Raw genomic sequence first — 18,986 nt, 5'->3', positions numbered from 1 at the left:
CACCTGGCTGGACACCAAGCAGCCCTTTGGCAGCCCCTCGTGCGGGGCTCTCCCACGGCTGCCGGCTCCGGCTGTTTGCTGCACGAGGACCTTGCTGCCCCTGTGCTGGGGGGTGACACTGTGGGGACGTGGCAGGGCCAGCCTGCACCCAAGGGTGACAGTGCTGGCAGTGAGCAGGCAGGCCTGAGTGCTGAGGGTGCCCTGAGCTTCTCTCCACAGCCGTCCCAGTCGCTGCCAGCCCATCGTGGTTTCCAGTAGCCAGGCTGGCGTCTGGCTCCTCTCCTCCTCTCTGCACTCCCTTTAACCCTTCCCTCCCCTTCCCAGCTGCTGGGAATGGCTGTGATCAGTCCCCTGCCCATCTCGGTGTGCCCAGGTGCCCCCAGCCCCTTCTCCTTCTCCACGTGTCCGCAGCAGCCACAGCAGCAGTGCCTGGGGATGGCAGCTCCATGGTGCTGTGCCAGGGCCCGGGTGGGTCCCAAAGCAGTGCTGGGTGCTCAGTGAACACATTCCTGGGCTCGTGGCAGGTGGGAGCTGTGGCAGGGCTGGTGGGCTGTGCTGGAGGGGAGGGCCCAGCTCTTGGGTGATACCTGAGGTTGTTCCCCACATCAATGTCTGTCCTGGTGCTGGTGCTGGCTGCTGTGTGCTGGGAACGGTGCTCAGCACTGTTGGGAGAATGTTGGAGAATAAATTTGCTGATATTTAATGACTGATGCTGGTCCTGCTGGGCCAGGTTTCTGTTCCAGTGAGGGAGAGGCATTGGGAAGCAAAACTCAGGAGTGCCTGCATGGACACTGTTGTTCTGTCACTGTTTTGTGTCCTGTTCCTGGCCAAGCGTGCTGCAAGGGTGGGCCATGCCCAGCAGGTCACCGAGCCAGTGTGCAGTGCTGTTGTGACCTCTGCCCTGGCTCACCATCCTGCCCCACATCTGGGGCACGTGGGACTTGCCCTCCTGGTTCACGGGGCCAGTGCAGCCCACCTGGCACAGGAGTGATGCCACCCGTGGGCTGGCTCATTGCGCCAGGCTGAGAGGGATCTTTAAGCTCTAATGAAATGTTAATAGTATTTTCCAACTCAATACGGGACTAGAAAATGAGGTGTTTAATGCTGGGCTCTGCAGCGACAGGAGCAATCAGCCTGAGAAATGGGAAGCTGGGGTGCAGAGCTGGCCTCGCCTCGGCCTGACAGCCCCGTGCTGCCAGGACCGCTCCGGCGATGGATGGGTACCGGTGCTGGCACGAGCCATCCGGTGGGGCAGCACCGTGCTGGGAGGGCGTGGGAGAGCCGCTGGCCGGGAGTGCCAGCTCTGCCCGCATCTCCTTGGGTGTCCCCACCAAGGTCACTGCCGGCCGCCAGGAGAGCGCCCAGCAGATGGAGGTGGCTGTGGGGCTGGGGTGCCCTGGGGCACGGCAGGACGAGGGGACCGCAGCGCTGTGCCCTGCCATGGTCCGTGTCAGCTGGAGATGGTGCCCGAGCAGCCACCACGGGCTCTGCGTCTCGGCGCTCGGGTGGCTGGGCGCTCCTCCCGTGTGCCCCTCCGCATCCCTGTGCACCCATCGCTGTGCACGCGTGTGCCCGCGGGCACGCGTGCAGCCAGTGCGTGGCCCAGCCCCTGTGCATCCATGGGAACGCGTGTGCAGCGTGTGCCCGAGCGCCTCTGCCCCGTGCCCCCGTGCCCGTGGCCGCTCCGCTGCCCACGCCGCCGCTGCCTCCCGCCCGGCCGCCGTGGGGCCGGGCCCTGGGCACGGCCGGCTCGTGGCGGCAGCAGCCGCTGATCCCTTCCAGATGGGGCTGCCGGAGCCCCGCGCCGCCTCCTCGAGAGGCCCCGCGGGGTCCCGGCCCGCGGCCGCGGGAGCCGCTGGAGCGGAGACAAAGCGGCGGCTGCCCGGCTCCTGCATTGCAGCTGGGCTGTTTACGGCAGGCGCGCTCCTCGCAGCCCTGCAGCTCCGCAGCAGCCCGCTCCCTGGGCGCTCCGCGTCTGCCTGAGGCTCGGTCCTGCTCGGCCCTGCACCGCCCCTGCCAGCCCCCTTCCTGTGCCCGCCGTGCTGGGGACACTGGGGACACTGGGGACGCTGGGGACCCTGGGACGCGTCCTGCAAGCCCAGCGCCTCCCCTGCAGCGCTGCCAGCCTGCCGGGAGCAGTGTGAGGCCTCCGGCCGCGCTCCTGGATGATGCACGGCATGGCCTGGCTGCACATCCCCGCTGTCCACCCACCCCGGCGGCCACTGGCACACCGCTGAGCTGCCAGGCCCTGTGCCCGCAGAGCTGCCCACGCCTGTGCCCGTGCTGCCCCTCCACTCCCGCCGGGAATGCAGCCCTGATGCAGAAGGTGGGCACGGTGCACCGACCGTGGATGAGGACAACTGACAGCTCTGAGGGCATCACGTTTGAAATAGAACCTGCGGCCTGTTTTGCCGTGCATGGCTGGGAGCTCAGAGCCGGCGCTGCAGCAGCGCCTGGAGACTCTGATGGATCTGGGCCGCCTGCACACAGATGTGCACACGCTCAGGGCACATCGGGAGCTGATCTGGGCTGCCTGCACACAGGTGTGCACACGCTTAGGGCACACCGGGAGCTGATCTGGGCTGCCTGCACACAGGTGTGCACACGCTCAGGGCACACCGGGAGCTGATCTGGGCTGCCTGCACACAGGTGTGCACACGTGTGCACACGCTGGGAGCTCCCGCCACTTCCCAGTGCTGCTGCACCGTGCCGGGTTCATGGGAGGCCAGGGATCACTGCCGTGTCTTGGTTAATGATGCTTTAAGATGCACAAAGCCCCAGGTCCCGCCCTCCAGCCAGCGTGGACAGGGCCCCTCCTGCCAGGGATCCGTGGCTGCGCAGAGGGGGTGAGGAGGGGGAGGACCCGGGGAGGATGAGGAATAGGATGGGGATGGGGTAGGATGGTCTCTGCCCCAGGGTGGAGGTGAGTAGAGTGCATCCACCTCTGTCTGCTCCCGTGTCCCGAGGAGGTGCAGTGCCAGCCGTGCTGGGATGGATGGACGGGCAGACACAGGTGACAGTGGCCCTGAGCAGCCACGTCCCCATCCCTGCCATGCCAGCCTCGCTGTGCCAGCAGTGGCTCCTTCCAGCCAGGGTGATTACTGAAAATTACCTGTTTGCCACAGGCTGGCAATTAGGGCTCCCTGTAAGCGACACCAACATTCATTTCCGCGGAGACGAGTGTGGGCGTGCGGCTGGCACCGGGCACGGCGGGCGGCTGCGACGCCCGGTGCTGGTCCCTCGTGTCCCACCCGTGGGGGACAGGCAGCACATCCCTGCGCTGTGCAAGCTCCTGCCCGTCCCTGCTGCCGTTCCCCGCATTCCTGGGTGCCCTGGGCAGAGCCACCAGGGAGCCCCTGCTCAGCAGAGCCCCGTGTGGTACTCGGGGCGCTGGGGGGCTGGCACTGCCCCAAAGGGGTCCAGCTGATGCAGCGTGGCTTGGCCTGGCTGCATGGTACCACACGGCAAAGGTCAGGTGAGGATATGACTTGGGAATACAGGGAGAGAGCGGGGATCTCCACAGGAGCTGCTGGTGGGTGCTGGGTCCCCTGGACAGCTCCAGCCCTGGTGGGTCGGCTCTGCCCTGGGAACATCTGTGTCCCCTGTCCCCGCCTGCTCTGGTAGCCCACGGAGTCAGCCCTGCGCCATCCCATGGGACTGAAAAGTTTCCTTTTTGTAAAAATAAAAGCATCATAGTGGAGTCCCTGCTGCCTTTTGAAAGCTGCATTTAAGCTGCTTCCTGCAGCCCCAGGGGACAGCGCTGCGCCGGTGACTCAGGCTGCCAGAGCCCAGCCAGCCTCCAGTGCAGATTTCGCCACTCCCTGAGGAAGGCTCTGCCAAGGATGGGCATCCAGAGCACCTGTACCTGTGCTGGGCACATGGGCAGCATCCCCTAAAAGTGCCTTGGGATTTGGGGAATGGCTGGTGGTGGGCAGTGGGGCACACAGCTGTGGGTGTGCAGCCGTGGTGGGCAGCTGTCATCCAGCTCTGGTGGACACTGGGAGGTCCAGCTGCAGTGAGAGGTGTACGTCCAGCTGTGATGGACACCGGGCTGTCCAGCTGTGGTGGGCAGCAGTTACCCAGCTGTGCTGAGTACTGCTCTGCAATGGCTCCATCCCATCCCAGCCACCTCTTAGCCCCAGGCAATCCCTTTCCCTGTACAACGAGCTTCCCGGTGCATTATTTATACAGTCCAGATCGATCGGAAGATGATAACGGCTTCATTAGCATCTGAGCATCGCCGGCCTCAGCGCCTGACACGACCTTGGCTGCAGGAGTACAAGCTTTTCCCTGTCAGAACCAGCTCCCCGATGTCACCATCATCACCAGACCCAGCCAGGGCTGCTGTGGCTGCTTCAGTGGGGTCCCCACCATGGCCCCTGCCGCCGTGGGGACCCCATCCTTGCAGTAAGGAATAAGACACCCCCATGCCAGGGCTCCTCGTGCAGTGCCCGTTGTTTGCGTGGTGCTCGTTAGCAGGGATATAATTAAGAACAGCTATTTTGGATGCTTCCTTTATCCGGCAGCTCCCAACGATGCCGCTGCAGGATCCTCCCCCCTGTCTCTGAAATAGGCGCTTGCCTTGAATGTCTTCCCTGTGGATATTCACTGCTTGTGGGGTCCTGTTGTGTTTGTGGGGGGCACACGCAGGGGTCTGGCTGCCCAAGTGAGCTGGGGAGTGGGGAAGCAGCAGGGACGGGGCTGGAGGGGAGTGGGGTCACTGCAGAGGGGTGAGGGAAAGGATGGAGAGGAGGATTTGGGGGGGTTCTCCTGGCTGATCCTCTGCCGCCATGCTGGGGAGGGGGCAGCAATGCTTTTCCCTCATTAAGTAGATGTTGATTTAGTGGAGGCTGGAGCCATCTGCTTGGAGCAGCCGCCTGCTGCCTGCGGGGGGGAGCTGGGTGAGGATGTGCTTCGTCAGCGGGGGCTTGGCCGGGAGCCCCCATGCTCCGACCGGGCATCGATCGCTGCTGGCGCTGCGCTGGCTGCAGACGCAGGGGCTGGCGCATGAGCACGTGAGGGGGTGCTGGGAAGGGAGAGGAGCCCCCTGAGGGGTCCCACCATGTGGGGCCGTGGCCTTGGACACGTGTGCAGGGAGGCGATGGGGCAGCTGGGCACGGAGATTTCACTGCAACATGCACTGGGGTGCCCAGAGCTGCGCTTGGCCACTGGGGTCCCACCATGGCATACACCGGCCACCTGGGCAGAGGTGTGTCCATACAGCCTGTTCTGGGATACCTGGAGCAGTGGCTGGGCACAGTGGTCTCCCCGTGGCATGTACTGGGATTCCTGCTTGGGCATGGGGGCCTCCATGTGGCCATGCATCACAGTGCCCAGAGCTGTGGTTGGGCATGGGGGTCTCTCCTGGACATGCCCCAGGACACCCAAAGCAGCTGCCAGGCACAGTGCCAGGAGCCAAGGTGACGCGCGGCTGGACCCTGGGGTCGGGCAGATTGGGTTGCCCCTGCACAGGCCCTGCACGTGCCAGTGGCTCGTGCGTCGCCCGCGCCGCGGTGCCCGCCGGGGCCGTGGCTGCCGCAGGGCCGGCGCGTGGCGGGGGAGCCGGGGCCAGCGAGGAGCTCGCTGCACACGGAGCGCCAGGCTCAATCCAAGCGTGATTTAGCTCCTGCAGTCCCTGTGCTTAAGTGGAGGCATTTCTGGGAGTAGTGACAGGGCCGCTCCCGCGGCGGTGTTTACTCTGGCAGGCGCTGTTTATAGCTGGTGTCGATGGCAGACGCTGCGGCTCCCGGTGCACACCGCAGCCACGGGTCATAGCCACACCCGGTGGTGCCAGGTCCTGTGTGTGCCCCCCTTTCCTGGGGCCGGCATCATGGTCCTTCCCCAGGGTGTTTGTGGGGTGCAAACTGCTCTGAGAATGGTGGAGAGCTGGGCCACGAGGTATCAGGGGAGCCCTGTGATACCACATGGCACAAGCATCACCTGAGCAGCCCATGGGGAGCCAAGAGGGGACACTGGGGTGTCCCAAGGATGGTGGCGGGGCTCAGGCTGTCTGAGCAAAGATGTGCCACCCCTGTGAGAGCACCTTCCTGCTGGCATCTGATTCTGCATGGAGAGGGCAGGATGGTGACTGCAGGTGCTCGGTGGTCCCTGCCACCCCTCCAGTGATCCCAGCAGAGAGGACAGCCAGGAACACACTGGGTGCTCACTGGCAGTGTGGCCATGAAGGAACTCTGCTCTCGTCCCCACTGTGCCCATCTCCTTTTGCTGCCGATATTTTTAATTGGAAGCACTCAGCTCCCTTCTCTCTCTCTTGTTAGTGGAAGAATTTTCCTTGTCATTAATTCCCAGCCATTAATGAGCTCTCCTGGCTCTTGTTGCCCCCAGACAGGCTGCAAGTCTCACTGAGGACCTGGTGACCAGGGCACCCATCCTTCTCTCCTGCTCTGGGACCTGGGGTTTTTCTGAGACCCCAGTTGGGCTCCATGCTCCAGCTGCCTTCGGCGTGCTGACGGCCACTTCCAGAGCTTTAAAAAAGTCAAACCACTGCATGGCTGGAAGTCACTGACTAAGCACTTGGCACGGGCAGTGATGGAAATGCTAAACATATTTTGGCAGCTGCAGCCTCTCCTGCAGGTGCAGGGAGGAAAAATTTGCCGCTATGGTGCGTTGGGGTGATTTGGTGATGGTGGCTTGGTGATGCCGAGGGTGACACGTGCCTGGGGATCGCCAACGGCATCACCGCTGCACCCTGATGGCCGGACATTGCCCCATCCCAGCCCCTCGCTGGGATGAACCCGTGGGAAAGGCCAGGCACTGCAGACCTGCCGACAGCGTCCGTCCGTCCATCTGCAAGGACCCATTAGCCGGAGCGAGGCCCGTCTCGGGGCCCGAGGTTGGAGCCAGTGCCGGGCACGGTGCCGCTCCTGCGCCCACGGCTCCTTTTGTCCGCTGGCCCTTTGCATCCCTGGGGGGCAGCTCGGCCCCTTCTCCTGGGAGCTGGTTCTTGGCACGGGGCGGCAGCGGAAGCGGCGCTGGGCTCCTCTCCACCGGAGCTGAATGGCACCTTTGTTGGGGACGCTGGCGGCAGCACGGGGCTGGCGGGGACTGGGTCATTCCTGGTGTCACAGGGGCTCTGCCCACCAGTAATGTCCAGTTCTTCCCAGGGGAGCATGGGGATGCTATGGCAGGGATGGCATTTGGGGGCTTCTGTGGCATTCCTGTCCCCCCCTACACCCTGGGGACCCCATGGTGCCCCCATCCCTCTCCAGGCACCCTGCAGTGCTCCTTCTCATCCCACATGAATCACCTCATCTGGGAGGAGAGCCTGGGGACCTGGTGGCTGGAGGGTGGTTGCCGTGGCTGATAGAACCCGTCCTCTGCAGTTGTCACCTGTCACACTGGGCTGTGTCAGCATTAGCAAATGTCCTGCAGCTCGGACAGCTGGGCAGCCCTGGAGTGCAGGAGGGGGCCACCTCTGGGTGTCAGAGCCTCTGTCCTGGGCCCATCTGCGCTGCGTGGCCTGGGCAGGGCTGGCTCAGCCTGGCACCACTCCCCAGGCTTGAGGGTCAGGGCTGGACACAGCCACCCCTCCTGCTGCTGGTGCCCTCTGAGCCCCATTTGTCCATGCAGAGGCTCCTGGGCTGTGGTGCAGCCCTTGTGTCCAATAATTCAATAAACACGAGGACACTGACGAGGGGACATGGTGGAGGGGGAGAGAGAGAGAGAGCAGGGCCATGGCCAAGGTGCACAGGGAGTGTCTCTGGCCCCACATTCCCCTTCCCTGCCTGAAGTAGCCCCTTCCAGCCAGCTTCTTCCAACAAGAGCTTAGCTTGCTCCTGCCTTTGAGTGCCTTTGCCCATTCTCCCTGCCAGGCCATGCAGCCTTTGGGTCCTCTCCCATGGACTCAGGGCTGTGCTGGAGCTGTGCTCGCTGTGTTGGGCTCAGGGGCTGCTGTGTGGGTCCCCCACCCGGGGCTCTGCCATGCTGCTCCCACCCTCCTCTTCCTTCTCCTCCCGCTCTCGCTCCCGCCGTGGGAAGAACAGCTCACTGGAAAGCCTGAGTGGCATTTTTCGGGTAAATCTTATGTAAATCTGGCTCCATCCCTCCTTGTGCTGCTAATTGGATTGCCCCGGCGCGGTTTAATTTCCCAGAAGCGTGGGGAGGGCAGTGCCAGGGGGGCTGGGGGTACAGGGGAAGGTGCTGAGCTCTGCCCGGCAGGGGCTCCACGGGGCCATTCCAGAGCCTCAGCCAGGTGGAGGAGCCAGGGGGGAACCCCAGGGAAACCAGGGGAGAATGGGCAGAACCTGGTGCCAGGAGGAGCCCCCCGGGCTCTGCCACCTTCAGCAGGGACCCCCACCCCGAGCCTCCTGAGCTGCAGGGAGCCCCAGCCTTGGTAGGTAGGGAAACCTGGAGCTGCCCCCACGTCACCTCCCTGGTGTGCCCCCTGTCCCTGCACCAGCCACCTCCTCTAACATCCTGCCCCCTTCCCTCCCTTCCAGAGCTCCTCGGATCAGCAAAGAAAGTCAATGTCAACTTCCAAGACACGGACGGGTGAGTGGGAGCCCAAGCCCGGGCGTGGGTCCCGTGGGGTGCATGCCAAGGGTGCTGTGAGCAGCGGGTGCACCTGCGTGTCTGTGTGGGAATGCCAGGCTCTCCGAGCTGCCAGCTCCAGTGCCGGGACCCTGGCCCCCATTAGCCCGCGTGGCCGAGCCCTGCCTGCACCCAGAGCCCGTGCTGGCCTGGAGCAGCCACGGGCACCAGAGGAGGCAGAGGCAGGGCTGTGCCCCACATCTCACCACGCTTTTCCCAGCCCTGTGGGGCTCCTCGGGAGCTGTGCAGGGATCAGCCCTGTGGGGTGCCGGGTGGGAGAGCCGTGACCCCGCCAGGCGGGAGCGGCGCAGAGGGGCCGCGGATCACCCCCGCTAATTACACTAATGAGGCTGCAGGGAGGCAGCCGGGGCCCCGCGCAGGAGGGGGCTGCCGTGGGAGTGCTGCTTGTGGGGCTGGGCAGCAGCGGCCCCCGGCTGCCCCCGCCCCGAGATCCCGCTTGAGCGGGGCAGCAGCACGATGCCACTTGTTCCCTTGCGTGGCTCCGCTGTGGCCAGGGAAATGCCAGGGAGCGCAGCAGCTGCTCAGCAGCGGGAGGCCATGCCCTGGGGACGCACGGCCACGGCAGCCCGGCTGCCTCCTCATCCTCCTCACCAGGGTGGTGGCCTGGTGGGCATCCCCTGGTACTTGCCAGCTCTTCGCTGTGCCGGGGGCGATGGGGCATCACCCCAGGGGCCACCTCTTGCTCCGCGGAGCCAGCTGAGCTGAGCTCAGGAGGGCTGAGCATCGCGGCAGGGCTGGGGAGCTGCAGGCAGGGCCCGGCTCGTATCCCGCTCCTGGAAGGTTCAGGGGGTGCTGAAGCAAAAGGGGAGCAGCCTCCCGCCTCTGGCGCTGCTCCTGGAAAGGATCCCCCGGGATCCAGGCTGCAGCCTGGCTGTGCTCTGCTCTGTGTGAGCTCAGCCAGCCCCGTGCCTCAGTTTCCCCATCCCAGCAGTGCTGGCTCGTTCCGGCCGGGAGTGCCGTGGGTGAGCGCCCTGCTGGTGTCCCCGCGCTGGCCCCGGGGCCAGTGCCCTGCTCGGCTGGGCCATGAGGTGCCCGAGGGACGCCCCGAGGCAGCCCCGGGGAAGGCTGCGATTTGCACCATCTTGAGCGGATTTGAGCAGGGCGCTGGAGCGGAAAATGTTGACATTTCTCCGGCAGACGCTGGGATCGGCCTCCTGTGCAGGCTGTCTGCTCACATCGCCGCTCCCCGCCGGGGATCGCAGCCGGCGGCTCCGCGGGCATCGCGGCGCCTGGAGCCTGCTCCCCACGGGGCCGCGTCCCCTCGGCCGGGGGCCAGGGGAACAGGGCCAGGGGGATTGGCACCCACACCTGCCCCTTGGGCAGCGGGCAGCCAGAGAGGCCGGCGTGTCCTGGGGGCTCCGCGGCCCATCCCCATGCTCCGGTGACACCGGGGTGGCCCCGGACAGGGGATGGGGACGCCGTGCGCGGCCAGGGCCGGAGCAGCGGCGCGGTGGGTGCCAGCGCAGCCGCACGGAGGATGCCGCTGCCGGGAGCACAAGTAGGTCAGCTCCTGGCCCGCTTCCCAGGCGGGAGCCTCCGGCTCCGGGAGCTGCGAGAGCAGAGCGGGTGCGGGGCCGGGGGGCTTTCCCCACCCCACAGCCCGGCCCGACACCGGGCAAGGCAGCGCTGCCATCTGTGCTCATGGCCGCGCCGCTGGGGCCAGGCTGGGGGAAGTGGGTCAGTGGGGAGGGGGCTCCCCGGCACCCCCACCCTCACTGGGACGCCCCCGTGCCTGCCCTGCCCCCCAGCTCCAGCCCGGCGGGGTCTCAGCATTCCCAGGCCTGCCGCAGCTCTCACCCCAAAACCTCACAGAGGCTCGTGGGGGTGGCTTTCCCAGGGACGTGTGCACATGGCGGGCAGAGCAGCCCCGGGGTGCTGCAGGGCTGCAGGTTTGAGGCCCTGGTGCTGGGCAGGGGGTGGCAGGGCTGTGGAGGGGACAGGCCTGTGGCCCCTGACACCCCCTCGGTCCCCAGGTTCTCGGCTCTGCACCATGCGGCGCTTAACGGCAACACAGAGCTCATCTCGCTGCTGCTGGAGGCACAGGCTGCCGTGGACATCAAGGACAACAAAGGCGAGTCCCCGGCTCCTGGCCGTGGCCCCCTGCCCTGTGCCCCCCCAGGCTCTGCGTGCTGTGATGGCACATGGAAGGCTCATGGCTTCTTGCCCCTGCAGGCATGCGGCCCCTGCACTACGCGGCCTGGCAGGGCAAGAAGGAGCCCATGAAAATGGTGCTGAAGGCAGGTTCCTCTGTGAACATCCCGTCGGATGAGGGCCAGATCCCCCTGCACCTGGCAGCGCAGCACGGGCACTACGACGTGGTATGGAGGGTACGGGGTTGGCGAGGGGCTGGTGCCACCCCTCCACCCCTGCCCTCACCGGGTCGGGGTCTTGCTTGTCCCCAGTCGGAGATGCTCCTGCAGCACCAGTCCAACCCCTGCATCATGGACAACTCGGGGAAGACGCCCCTGGACCTGGCATGCGAGTTTGGCCGGGTCGGGGTAAGTTCTCGCAGGGCTGGGCCCTCCTCTGGGGACTGGGAGGGGACAGGGACACTGTGAGTTCCCTGGGGAGGGGACAGGGGCACTGTGACCCAGAGCGGGACAGGGACACTGTGAGGTCCCTGAGAAGGGGACAGGGGCACTGTGAGTTCCCTGGGGAGGGTACAGGGGCACTGTGAGGTCCCTGGGGGGGACAGGGGCACTGTGAGGTCCCTGAGAAGGGGACAGGGGCACTGTGAGGTCCCTGGGAAGGGGACAGGGGCACTGTGAGGTCCCTGGGAAGGGGACAGGGGCACTGTGAGGTCCCTGGGGGGGACAGGGGCACTGTGAGGTCCCTGAGAAGGGGACAGGGGCACTGTGAGGTCCCCAGGGGTGCTGGAGCAGCTGGAGGGGCACGGGGATGGCCGGCGCTGGGGGTGTGCGGTGCCACCGCTGCAGGGGAGCTCTGGCCGCTGGCAGGGGGCAGGTGGGGGCCGGGGGCCGCAGCCCCGGGGGGCGGCCGAGCCGCCCTTGCAGCCCTGCTCCGTCTGTGTTTGCTGAGCCAGGTGGTCCAACTGCTCCTGAACAGCAACATGTGCGCGGCACTGCTGGAGCCCAAACCGGGGGACACCACCGACCCCAACGGCACCAGCCCCCTGCACCTCGCCGCCAAGAACGGCCACATCGACATCATCCGGTGGGTGCCGTGGGCAGGGGTGGCAGTGCCAGTGCCCCCCCGTGCCCCGCTGACCCCACTGTCCCCCACAGGCTCCTGCTGCAGGCTGGCATCGACATCAACCGGCAGACCAAGGCGGGCACGGCGCTGCACGAGGCCGCTCTCTGCGGCAAGACCGATGTGGTGCGGCTGCTGCTGGATGTAAGGGCCCCCCTCGGCACCCCCAGACGCCCCCAGGCACCCCCAACCCAGCCAGGGGCTGTGGGAAGGGGGTGACCCCACAGCTGGAGACTCAGAGCAGCTTGTGCAGCTCTCCCAGGGAGCAGAGCTGAGGGTTCTGGAGGGGACACACCAAGGCACTGAGGGTCCTGGGGGGTGCACACCGAGGGGCGAGGGTCACAAGGGGGGTACACACGAAGGTCTGAGAGCTGTGCCCGCCAGCTGCTGGTCTCCTGGTGGCCTAGGGAGTCCCAGGGGTGGCAGGATGGGGACCAGCCTCCTCCCAATCCCTCTCGGTGCCATTGCAGAGCGGGATCAACGCCCACGTCAGGAACACCTACAACCAGACGGCTCTGGACATCGTCAACCAGTTCACCACCAGCCAGGCCAGCAAGGAGATCAAGCAGATGCTGCGGGGTAGGGGGTTGGAGGGCACAGAGTGGCCGTGCTGGCACGAGGGGCGCCGGGCCGGGGGTGCCAAGCCCCGTGGGGTGAGCGGCTGGTGACGCTCCCCTTCTGTCCCGCAGACGCCTCTGCAGCTCTGCAGGTCCGGGCCGTCAAGGACTATTGCAACAACTACGACCTGACCAGCCTCAACGTGAAAGCCGGGGACGTCATCACCGTGAGTGCGGCCGGGGGGGCCGGGGACACCCCGGTGGCAGTGCCAGCCCCTGGCCCGGCCCCTGACCCGGCCCCTCCCGCAGGTGCTGGAGCAGCACGCCGACGGGCGCTGGAAGGGCTGCATCCACGACAACCGCACCGGCAACGACCGCGTGGGCTACTTCCCCTCCAGCCTCGTCGAGGCCATAAGCAAACGAACAGGCAAATAACCCCCGCCACAGCCCCGGGGAGCCCTGTCTTGGTTTGGTGGGGACCGGGGTGTCGGGCACTGCAGCGGTGAAGACAAAGCGGGGCGATGCCCCCCATGCATGTGGGGTCGGTGTCCCCACCGTGTGCATGGGGACGGCGCCCAAAAGTGTGTGGGGTCAGCGTCCTCGTGGTGCCTGTGGGGCCGGCGCTCCCATCGAGTGTGCAGGGTCCGTGTTCCCGTCGTGTTTGTGGGGTTGGTGTCCTGGGGGTTGGTGCTGGCAGCCCTGGGGTGCTCGAGGGTCAGCCCTGGCTGCCCTCGGGCTGGGGGAGGCGTTCGAGGTGCCGGGAGGTTGGGGCATGAGGGGTGTCACTGCGGTTTGGGGGGACGGGCACAGCAGTGGGGTCGCAGGAGCTGGTGCTCAGGGTCTGTGCAGGGGCTGGGCACCACTGCCAGGGAGCTGATGCTGCCACACAGAGACCGTCTTTCCAGCCAGGGGCCATCTCAGGGATCGGCCCCTCTCCCCTGCCCTGTGGCTGCCTGTCCCTGTCCCCACTCCCACTGTCATCCCTTTAGGCTCCTGGTGGGGTGTGCAGCCCCTTGGGATGTCCCTGGGCTGTGCCCTCTGCCAGGAGTGTCCCACTGGGGCTGGTGCCTCTGCAGGCAGCGTTGAAAGGCGCCGCATCAACCATCTCACCCCAGCCCCGGGAGTGGATCCTGGGGGCAGCCACACCATGGGGACATGGGCAGGGAATGGTGGCACGGGAACAATGTCTCAGGGGAGTGGGAGCACAAGTGGCTGCCGGGCAACCCACAGCATCCCTGGAAGCACCTGGTGTTGGACAGGCAGGGGCAGAGCCACCCTCCAGGTATGGGTTGTGCGCCAGTACCAGAGATGCCATCCATGTCTCCTGGGCTGTGCTCTGTGGCTCCAGGGCTGCAGCTGGCCCACAGCAGCGTTAGCCAGGCTGTGGGGTTCTGTAGCCACCCCGCTGGCTGCGGTGGGGCAGCAGTGTGGGGTGCAGGCGCTGTGTCATGGCTCACCCCCTGGCCACGGGGGTGCCGGTGCTGCGGCCCCGGCCCGGCCCTGCCTGCAGCCCCGCTGCCCTGGGATGGCCCTGCAGGGAGCCTGGCTGTGAGACACCATGAGCTGACCCGTGGGGCTGTCCCAGTGTCCGTGTCGGATCTGCAGGGTGTGTGCGTCCCCTGCGCGGGGCTGTGCGTGTGCTGAGCTCCCGCTGCTGCTCCTCGGCTCGGCTCCGCATCCGTTGGGTCTCGGTTCTGGCTTCTCCACATCCCTTTGGTCGCTTTTTTTTGATTTGCTGCCTTTTCCCCCCTTTCTTTTATTTTCATTTCTTTATTTCTTTCCTCTTTTTTTTTTTTTTTTTTTTGGTGGCACTGAGCGTGTCTCTATTATTTTGATTCTTTTCATTTTGTCTCTTGTTATGTTTTATTATCAGGTTCATGGGAGACTGTAACAATCCCCCAACACTTCCAAAAGATCCCGCTCCCGGCTTACGGGGCTGCTGTGCTAAACGGTGACGCCTCGTCCCATCTGTTCCATTCCCTGCCTCCACCTCCACCTCCACCACCACATTCCCATCAGACTCTTTTCAGTTCCTTTGGCTATCACAGGCTCTCCCCTAGCAGTGCCGACGAGCCGCGTTACGGACAAGGTAGTTCACCGCTCGCTTCGTGCTCTCCATGGATTTTCCTTTCTTTTCCTTTAAAGCGTGTGTCGAGTCTTTTCTCTCTGCTCGGCCTCTCCCCCTCACCGGGGGGCTGCAGGGCGTGTGTGTGTGTGCATGCAGCGTGTGCATGGGCGTGCATGCGTGCGGTGGGGGCAGCGGGGGCACTCGGGTGGCACGCGCGTGCCATCGCTCCCCCCACACCCGCTCCAGCGCCGCTGGCACACCGTGTGCCCGAGGCACAGCGCACCCTCCCCACCCCGGCGTCCCCGTGGCCCCTGCGCTCCTGTCCGGGTGCGCGGGCACCCCCAAAGCACTCACGGCCCTGTGCCGGGCAGGGCTGGCAGCGCAGTGCCACAGCTCTGTGCCACGGGCTCAGGGACCCTCCGCCGGCCACAGCCTCCTGCAGGGCCCAGCTCTGACCAGGTCGTGCTGCACACGTGGAGCTGGAAGGGGCTGCAGCTCTGGGGGCTTTCCCAGGGGATGCTCTCGGGGCTGGCTCAGCGCAGGCAGAGCCCAGCTGAACCCTGGGGACCATCCCCGGGACACAGGCAGGTGACGGATGCTGCAAGGCTGTGCGTCAGGAGTGCCCGGGGCAGGGGGCTTGCAGGGGTGCAGTCCTCGATGGCTGGGGCCAGGGGTCTTCGCACATGCCCTGGTGGCAGCGGCTAAGGAGGCTGTGTTGGGGGGCACTGGGTGGCCGTGCTGGCACTGGGGACAAGGGAGCACTTCTTTTCCCTGGGGCTTTCTCTCCTGGGGGGTCGCATGGAGCTGCACAAGCCCAGGCTCCTCTTGGTGTGACCGTGGCATATGCAGCTCAGGCATGTCCCAGTCTGATTCAGTGGGGCTGTTTTGTCCCCTGCTGTGCTCCTTCAGTGACTTTATCACCTTGTACCACCTGTCCCCTGCTGCGGTTGGTGCTGTTGGAGTGAGCAGCTCCATGAACAGAACTGGCCTGCTTGGCAGTGGGGTGACAATGTCCCACAGCTGGTGGCAGGGTGGCAGTACCCCATGGCTGGCAGTGAGGTGGTAACACCCCATGGCTGGTGGCAGGGTGGCAGTGCCTCATGGCTGGTAGGACAGTGGCGGAGCCGTGGCAGCACTGGCTTTGTAGGGCTGTAGTCCATCTCACCTGATGCTGTGTTCCCCCCTGCACTCGGAGCTGGGTGTCCCTGGTGCAAGTGGGACCTGGCAGAGGTGGCCAGCACATTGAGCTGGTGAGGAGCCGTGCCCTGGGGTGACCCTCAAGCTGTGCCCCAGAGGAGGGCCAGGTCCTCTCATCCACTGCTGCTGGGCAACCTGTGTGTCCCCTGTGTGTCACCAGGCTTTCAGCACCCAGTGCCTGGTCCTGCATGGCCCCCGTGTCCCTGCAGATGGGTGCAGGCAGCTGCAGGGACATGGCCAGCACTGCCTGGGACAGGGGACAGTGGGGTGGGGACCCTGGTCCCCACTCCTTGAGTTTGCCCAGCTCCCTATGCTCTGTGCACTGGGTCATGTCCCCATCCTGTCCTGTAAAGGGATGACACGGTCCCTGTCCCTTGTCCAGGCTCAGCCAGGGCACTGGAACACCCCACTGTGGGTCTGTCCCTGGCTGGCAGTGAGGAGAGGATGCTCTGCACGACAGGGCCCAGGGCTGGTCGCTGTCATCTCTGCCAGCTTGGGGTGGGACAGGGCCCTAGGATGGCTCTGGCATCTCTGGGCACGGACACAACCAGGGTCCCCACACCTTCCCTGTGGGGCTGTTCCCACGTGCAGCAGCGCCAGACCTGGGCCATGGTCACCTCGTGCGAGCCCGAGCGCAGAGCCACGCGCCTGACGGCCGCTCTCTCTGCTCTGCCACCAAGGGTCCCGCGGGGCCGACATGAGCCCGTCCCACGTGTCGCCGTCGCAGGGCGGATCGGCCGCGCCAGCCCCCGCCGAGGAGATCTGGGTGCTGCGGAAACCCTTCGCAGGTACGGCGAGCCGGGAGCGGCTGGGACGCGGAGCACGTGCCAGGACGTGGCGGTGGCTCCAGTGGGGCACGGCCACACCGTGGCGTCCCCTAACAGCAGGGCTCAGAGCCCTGACAGCCTCTCCTCTGTGTGCAGGTGGTGACCGCAGCAGCCTGGGCAGCACGGGCAGCGTGGCCTCTGCGCGCAGCTCGGGGAGCGGGCAGAGCGCGGGCAGCGGGGCGCACGCCCTGCACGCCGGCTCCGAAGGCGTCAAGGTAAGGCGAGCCCCGAGGTGGCCGTGCCAGCTGCTGTTGGCTGCAGTCCTGCAGCGTTTGCTGCCTGCCCTGACCTGAGCTGGCGCTTGACCGGGTGCTGTGCGGTCTCATCGATATCCTGTGTGCCACCAGCTACACTGTCACGGACAGTGGCCACCAGCATGTCCCCTCCACCTGGCCCCTGACTGCTGCCTGGGTCTGGGCTCAGCCCCTACAAAACATTCCACAGGTCCATCCAGAGCTGCTGTGCCATGTCTCTGCTGCCACTCGCAGGGGCCTCTGCACTGCGCTCGGCACTGCCCTGCCCTGCACACACTGCTGCCACTGGCCCGGCACACTGCCACCAGTGCACTGCTGCCACCGGCCCGGCACACTGACACCAGCACCATGCACTGCTGCCACTGGCATGGCACACTGCCACCAGCACCATGCATTGCTGCCACTGGCATGGCACACTGCCACCAGTGCACTGCTGCCACTGGCAGGGCACACTGCAACCAGCACCATGCACTGCTGCCACTGGCAGGGCACACTGCCACCAGTGCATTGCTGCCACCGGCCCGGCACACTGCCACCAGTGCACTGCTGCCACTGGCATGGCACACTGCAACCAGCACCATGCACTGCTGCCACTGGCATGGCACACTGCCACCAGCACCATGCATTGCTGCCACTGGCCTGGCACACTGCCACCAGTGCACTGCTGCCACCAGCACCACACACCGCACTGCACGCTGCCCAGACACCGCTGCCACAACAGCCCTGCACTGCCCCTGGGCTGTCCCATTCCTTGGCAATGGCACCTGCCACCCCACTGACCCCAGCACCCACCAGCCCGGGTCCCCTGGCACCCTGCCTGCCATGCCCACGTACTGCCCCTGAGCCACACCATGCCGCCAGCCAGGGGGGCTCCGTCTTGTGGGCACAGGGGACCCCACAGCCCGTGCCGGCAGCCTGGGCTGGGCATGTGCCAGGCTGGCTTTGGGGTGCGGCGGTGCCGTGGGCTCCTGCTGCCGGCAAAGCACCATCTGCTGCTCCCGCGGCTCCCGCTCTCCCCGCTGCCGCCGAAATCTGCTGCAACCCTCCCTGCCCACCCTCGCCCGAGCTGGCAGCACCCGCAGCATCCACGGTACCCGCGGCACCCGCGGCACCCGCGACACGCACCCCCCGGCCCGCCGGCCCCTCCGCCCGCCTCACTCCTGCCTGCTCTCCCCCCTTCCCGGGGTGTTTTTCAGCTGCTGGCAACGGTCCTTTCCCAGAAGGCTTCTGCGCAAGAGTCTGCCGTGGGCGATGGGCCGGCCAAGGCGCAGGACATCCCCGCAGGTGCGTGCTGCGGCCGCCCGGCTGCCGGAGCAGGAGGAGCCCTGGCCGTGCCGTGGATCCAGGGATTTGTCTTTTTTTTTATTGCCACGGCACCCGTCGCCAGAAGAAAAACGTGTGGGTAAAAAATGACTCTCTCGCCTTTCGGCTGCTGCCAGGCCTTCTCCTGCCTCGGTTAGTGGGGGCCCGTGGGGGGCGGGGGGCGGCGTGGGGCGGGCAGGGGGGGCACCGCTGCTCCCCGGCCCCTTCCCTTCCCTGGCCCCCCGCCAGCCCTGCTGGAGCCCGAGCGGGGTCCCCCCCCCGCCACCGCCGTCTGGGGGGCTGCGGGGAGCATGGCCACGCCACGGGGGTGCCCACGCCACGCGAGTGGCATGTGCCTGGGAATCGGGGGGACAGACGGGAGATGCACACGTGGGGGTGGGCGAGGGGGGATGCCCAGAGCTGCCCGGGCTGCGGGGAGGGAGGAGGCAGCGGGCAGAGAGACCTGGGGAGGGGGGATGCGCTCAGGGGAGGGGGCGCGCACAAGGAGGGGGGCGGACACGCGGGGAGGGGGGCGCAGACGTTGCTAGGGAGAGGGGGAAACATGCTGGAGCGATGCAGACGCAAGTGGGATGCAGACGTGAGGGAGATGCACACGGCAGAGGGATGCACATGTGAGGAGGATGCCCACGCGAGAGGGATGCAGATGCCCGAGGGATGCACACACAGGGAGGATGCACACACGCACACATGCACACACACACATATGGAAGATGCAGTTGCTGGGGGGGGAGGGGGAAGGGGCTTCTCTTGTCCATCCTGATCAGAAACATGAGGGAAAAATTTCAGGGCAGCCTTCCTTACCCTGGAGGGAGGGCACCAAGGGATGCCCAAGGGATGAACAGCTCGTGCGAGCCTGCCTGGCGGGTGGCAACGCCAGAGGAGTGGGGCCAGAGGGTTTTGGGCAGAGGGACCCCTCTGGCTGCTGCCTGGGCACCAGGGACACTCGCTCTGGAGGACAGGTCTGGCTGAGTTGCCCTGC

At 66.1% G+C, this 18,986-nt stretch overlaps 1 protein-coding gene across 2 annotated transcripts in view; it reads left to right on the top strand.

Moving 5' to 3' along the window:
• The window catches only part of CASKIN1 (CASK interacting protein 1), a 29,986-nt gene that overhangs the window by 4,667 nt on the left and 6,333 nt on the right, over positions 1-18,986 (top strand). The window contains exons 2-14 of one of the 2 annotated variants that reach the window (XM_068207314.1): positions 8,460-8,511; positions 10,545-10,642; positions 10,744-10,889; positions 10,974-11,069; positions 11,615-11,745; positions 11,817-11,925; positions 12,252-12,360; positions 12,471-12,565; positions 12,648-12,765; positions 14,212-14,427; positions 16,284-16,391; positions 16,527-16,645; positions 17,881-17,968. In XM_068207314.1, the coding sequence (XP_068063415.1) occupies positions 8,460-8,511; positions 10,545-10,642; positions 10,744-10,889; positions 10,974-11,069; positions 11,615-11,745; positions 11,817-11,925; positions 12,252-12,360; positions 12,471-12,565; positions 12,648-12,765; positions 14,212-14,427; positions 16,284-16,391; positions 16,527-16,645; positions 17,881-17,968 (1,485 nt within the window). The remainder of the gene's footprint in view (positions 1-8,459; positions 8,512-10,544; positions 10,643-10,743; positions 10,890-10,973; positions 11,070-11,614; positions 11,746-11,816; positions 11,926-12,251; positions 12,361-12,470; positions 12,566-12,647; positions 12,766-14,211; positions 14,428-16,283; positions 16,392-16,526; positions 16,646-17,880; positions 17,969-18,986) is intronic. The other variant, XM_068207315.1, reaches the window with a different exon arrangement.

Source organism: Anomalospiza imberbis, chromosome 16 (assembly GCF_031753505.1).
Source record: "Anomalospiza imberbis isolate Cuckoo-Finch-1a 21T00152 chromosome 16, ASM3175350v1, whole genome shotgun sequence".
Taxonomy (NCBI): Eukaryota; Metazoa; Chordata; class Aves; order Passeriformes; family Viduidae; genus Anomalospiza; species Anomalospiza imberbis.
This window is presented reverse-complemented; position numbering and strand designations above follow the sequence as displayed.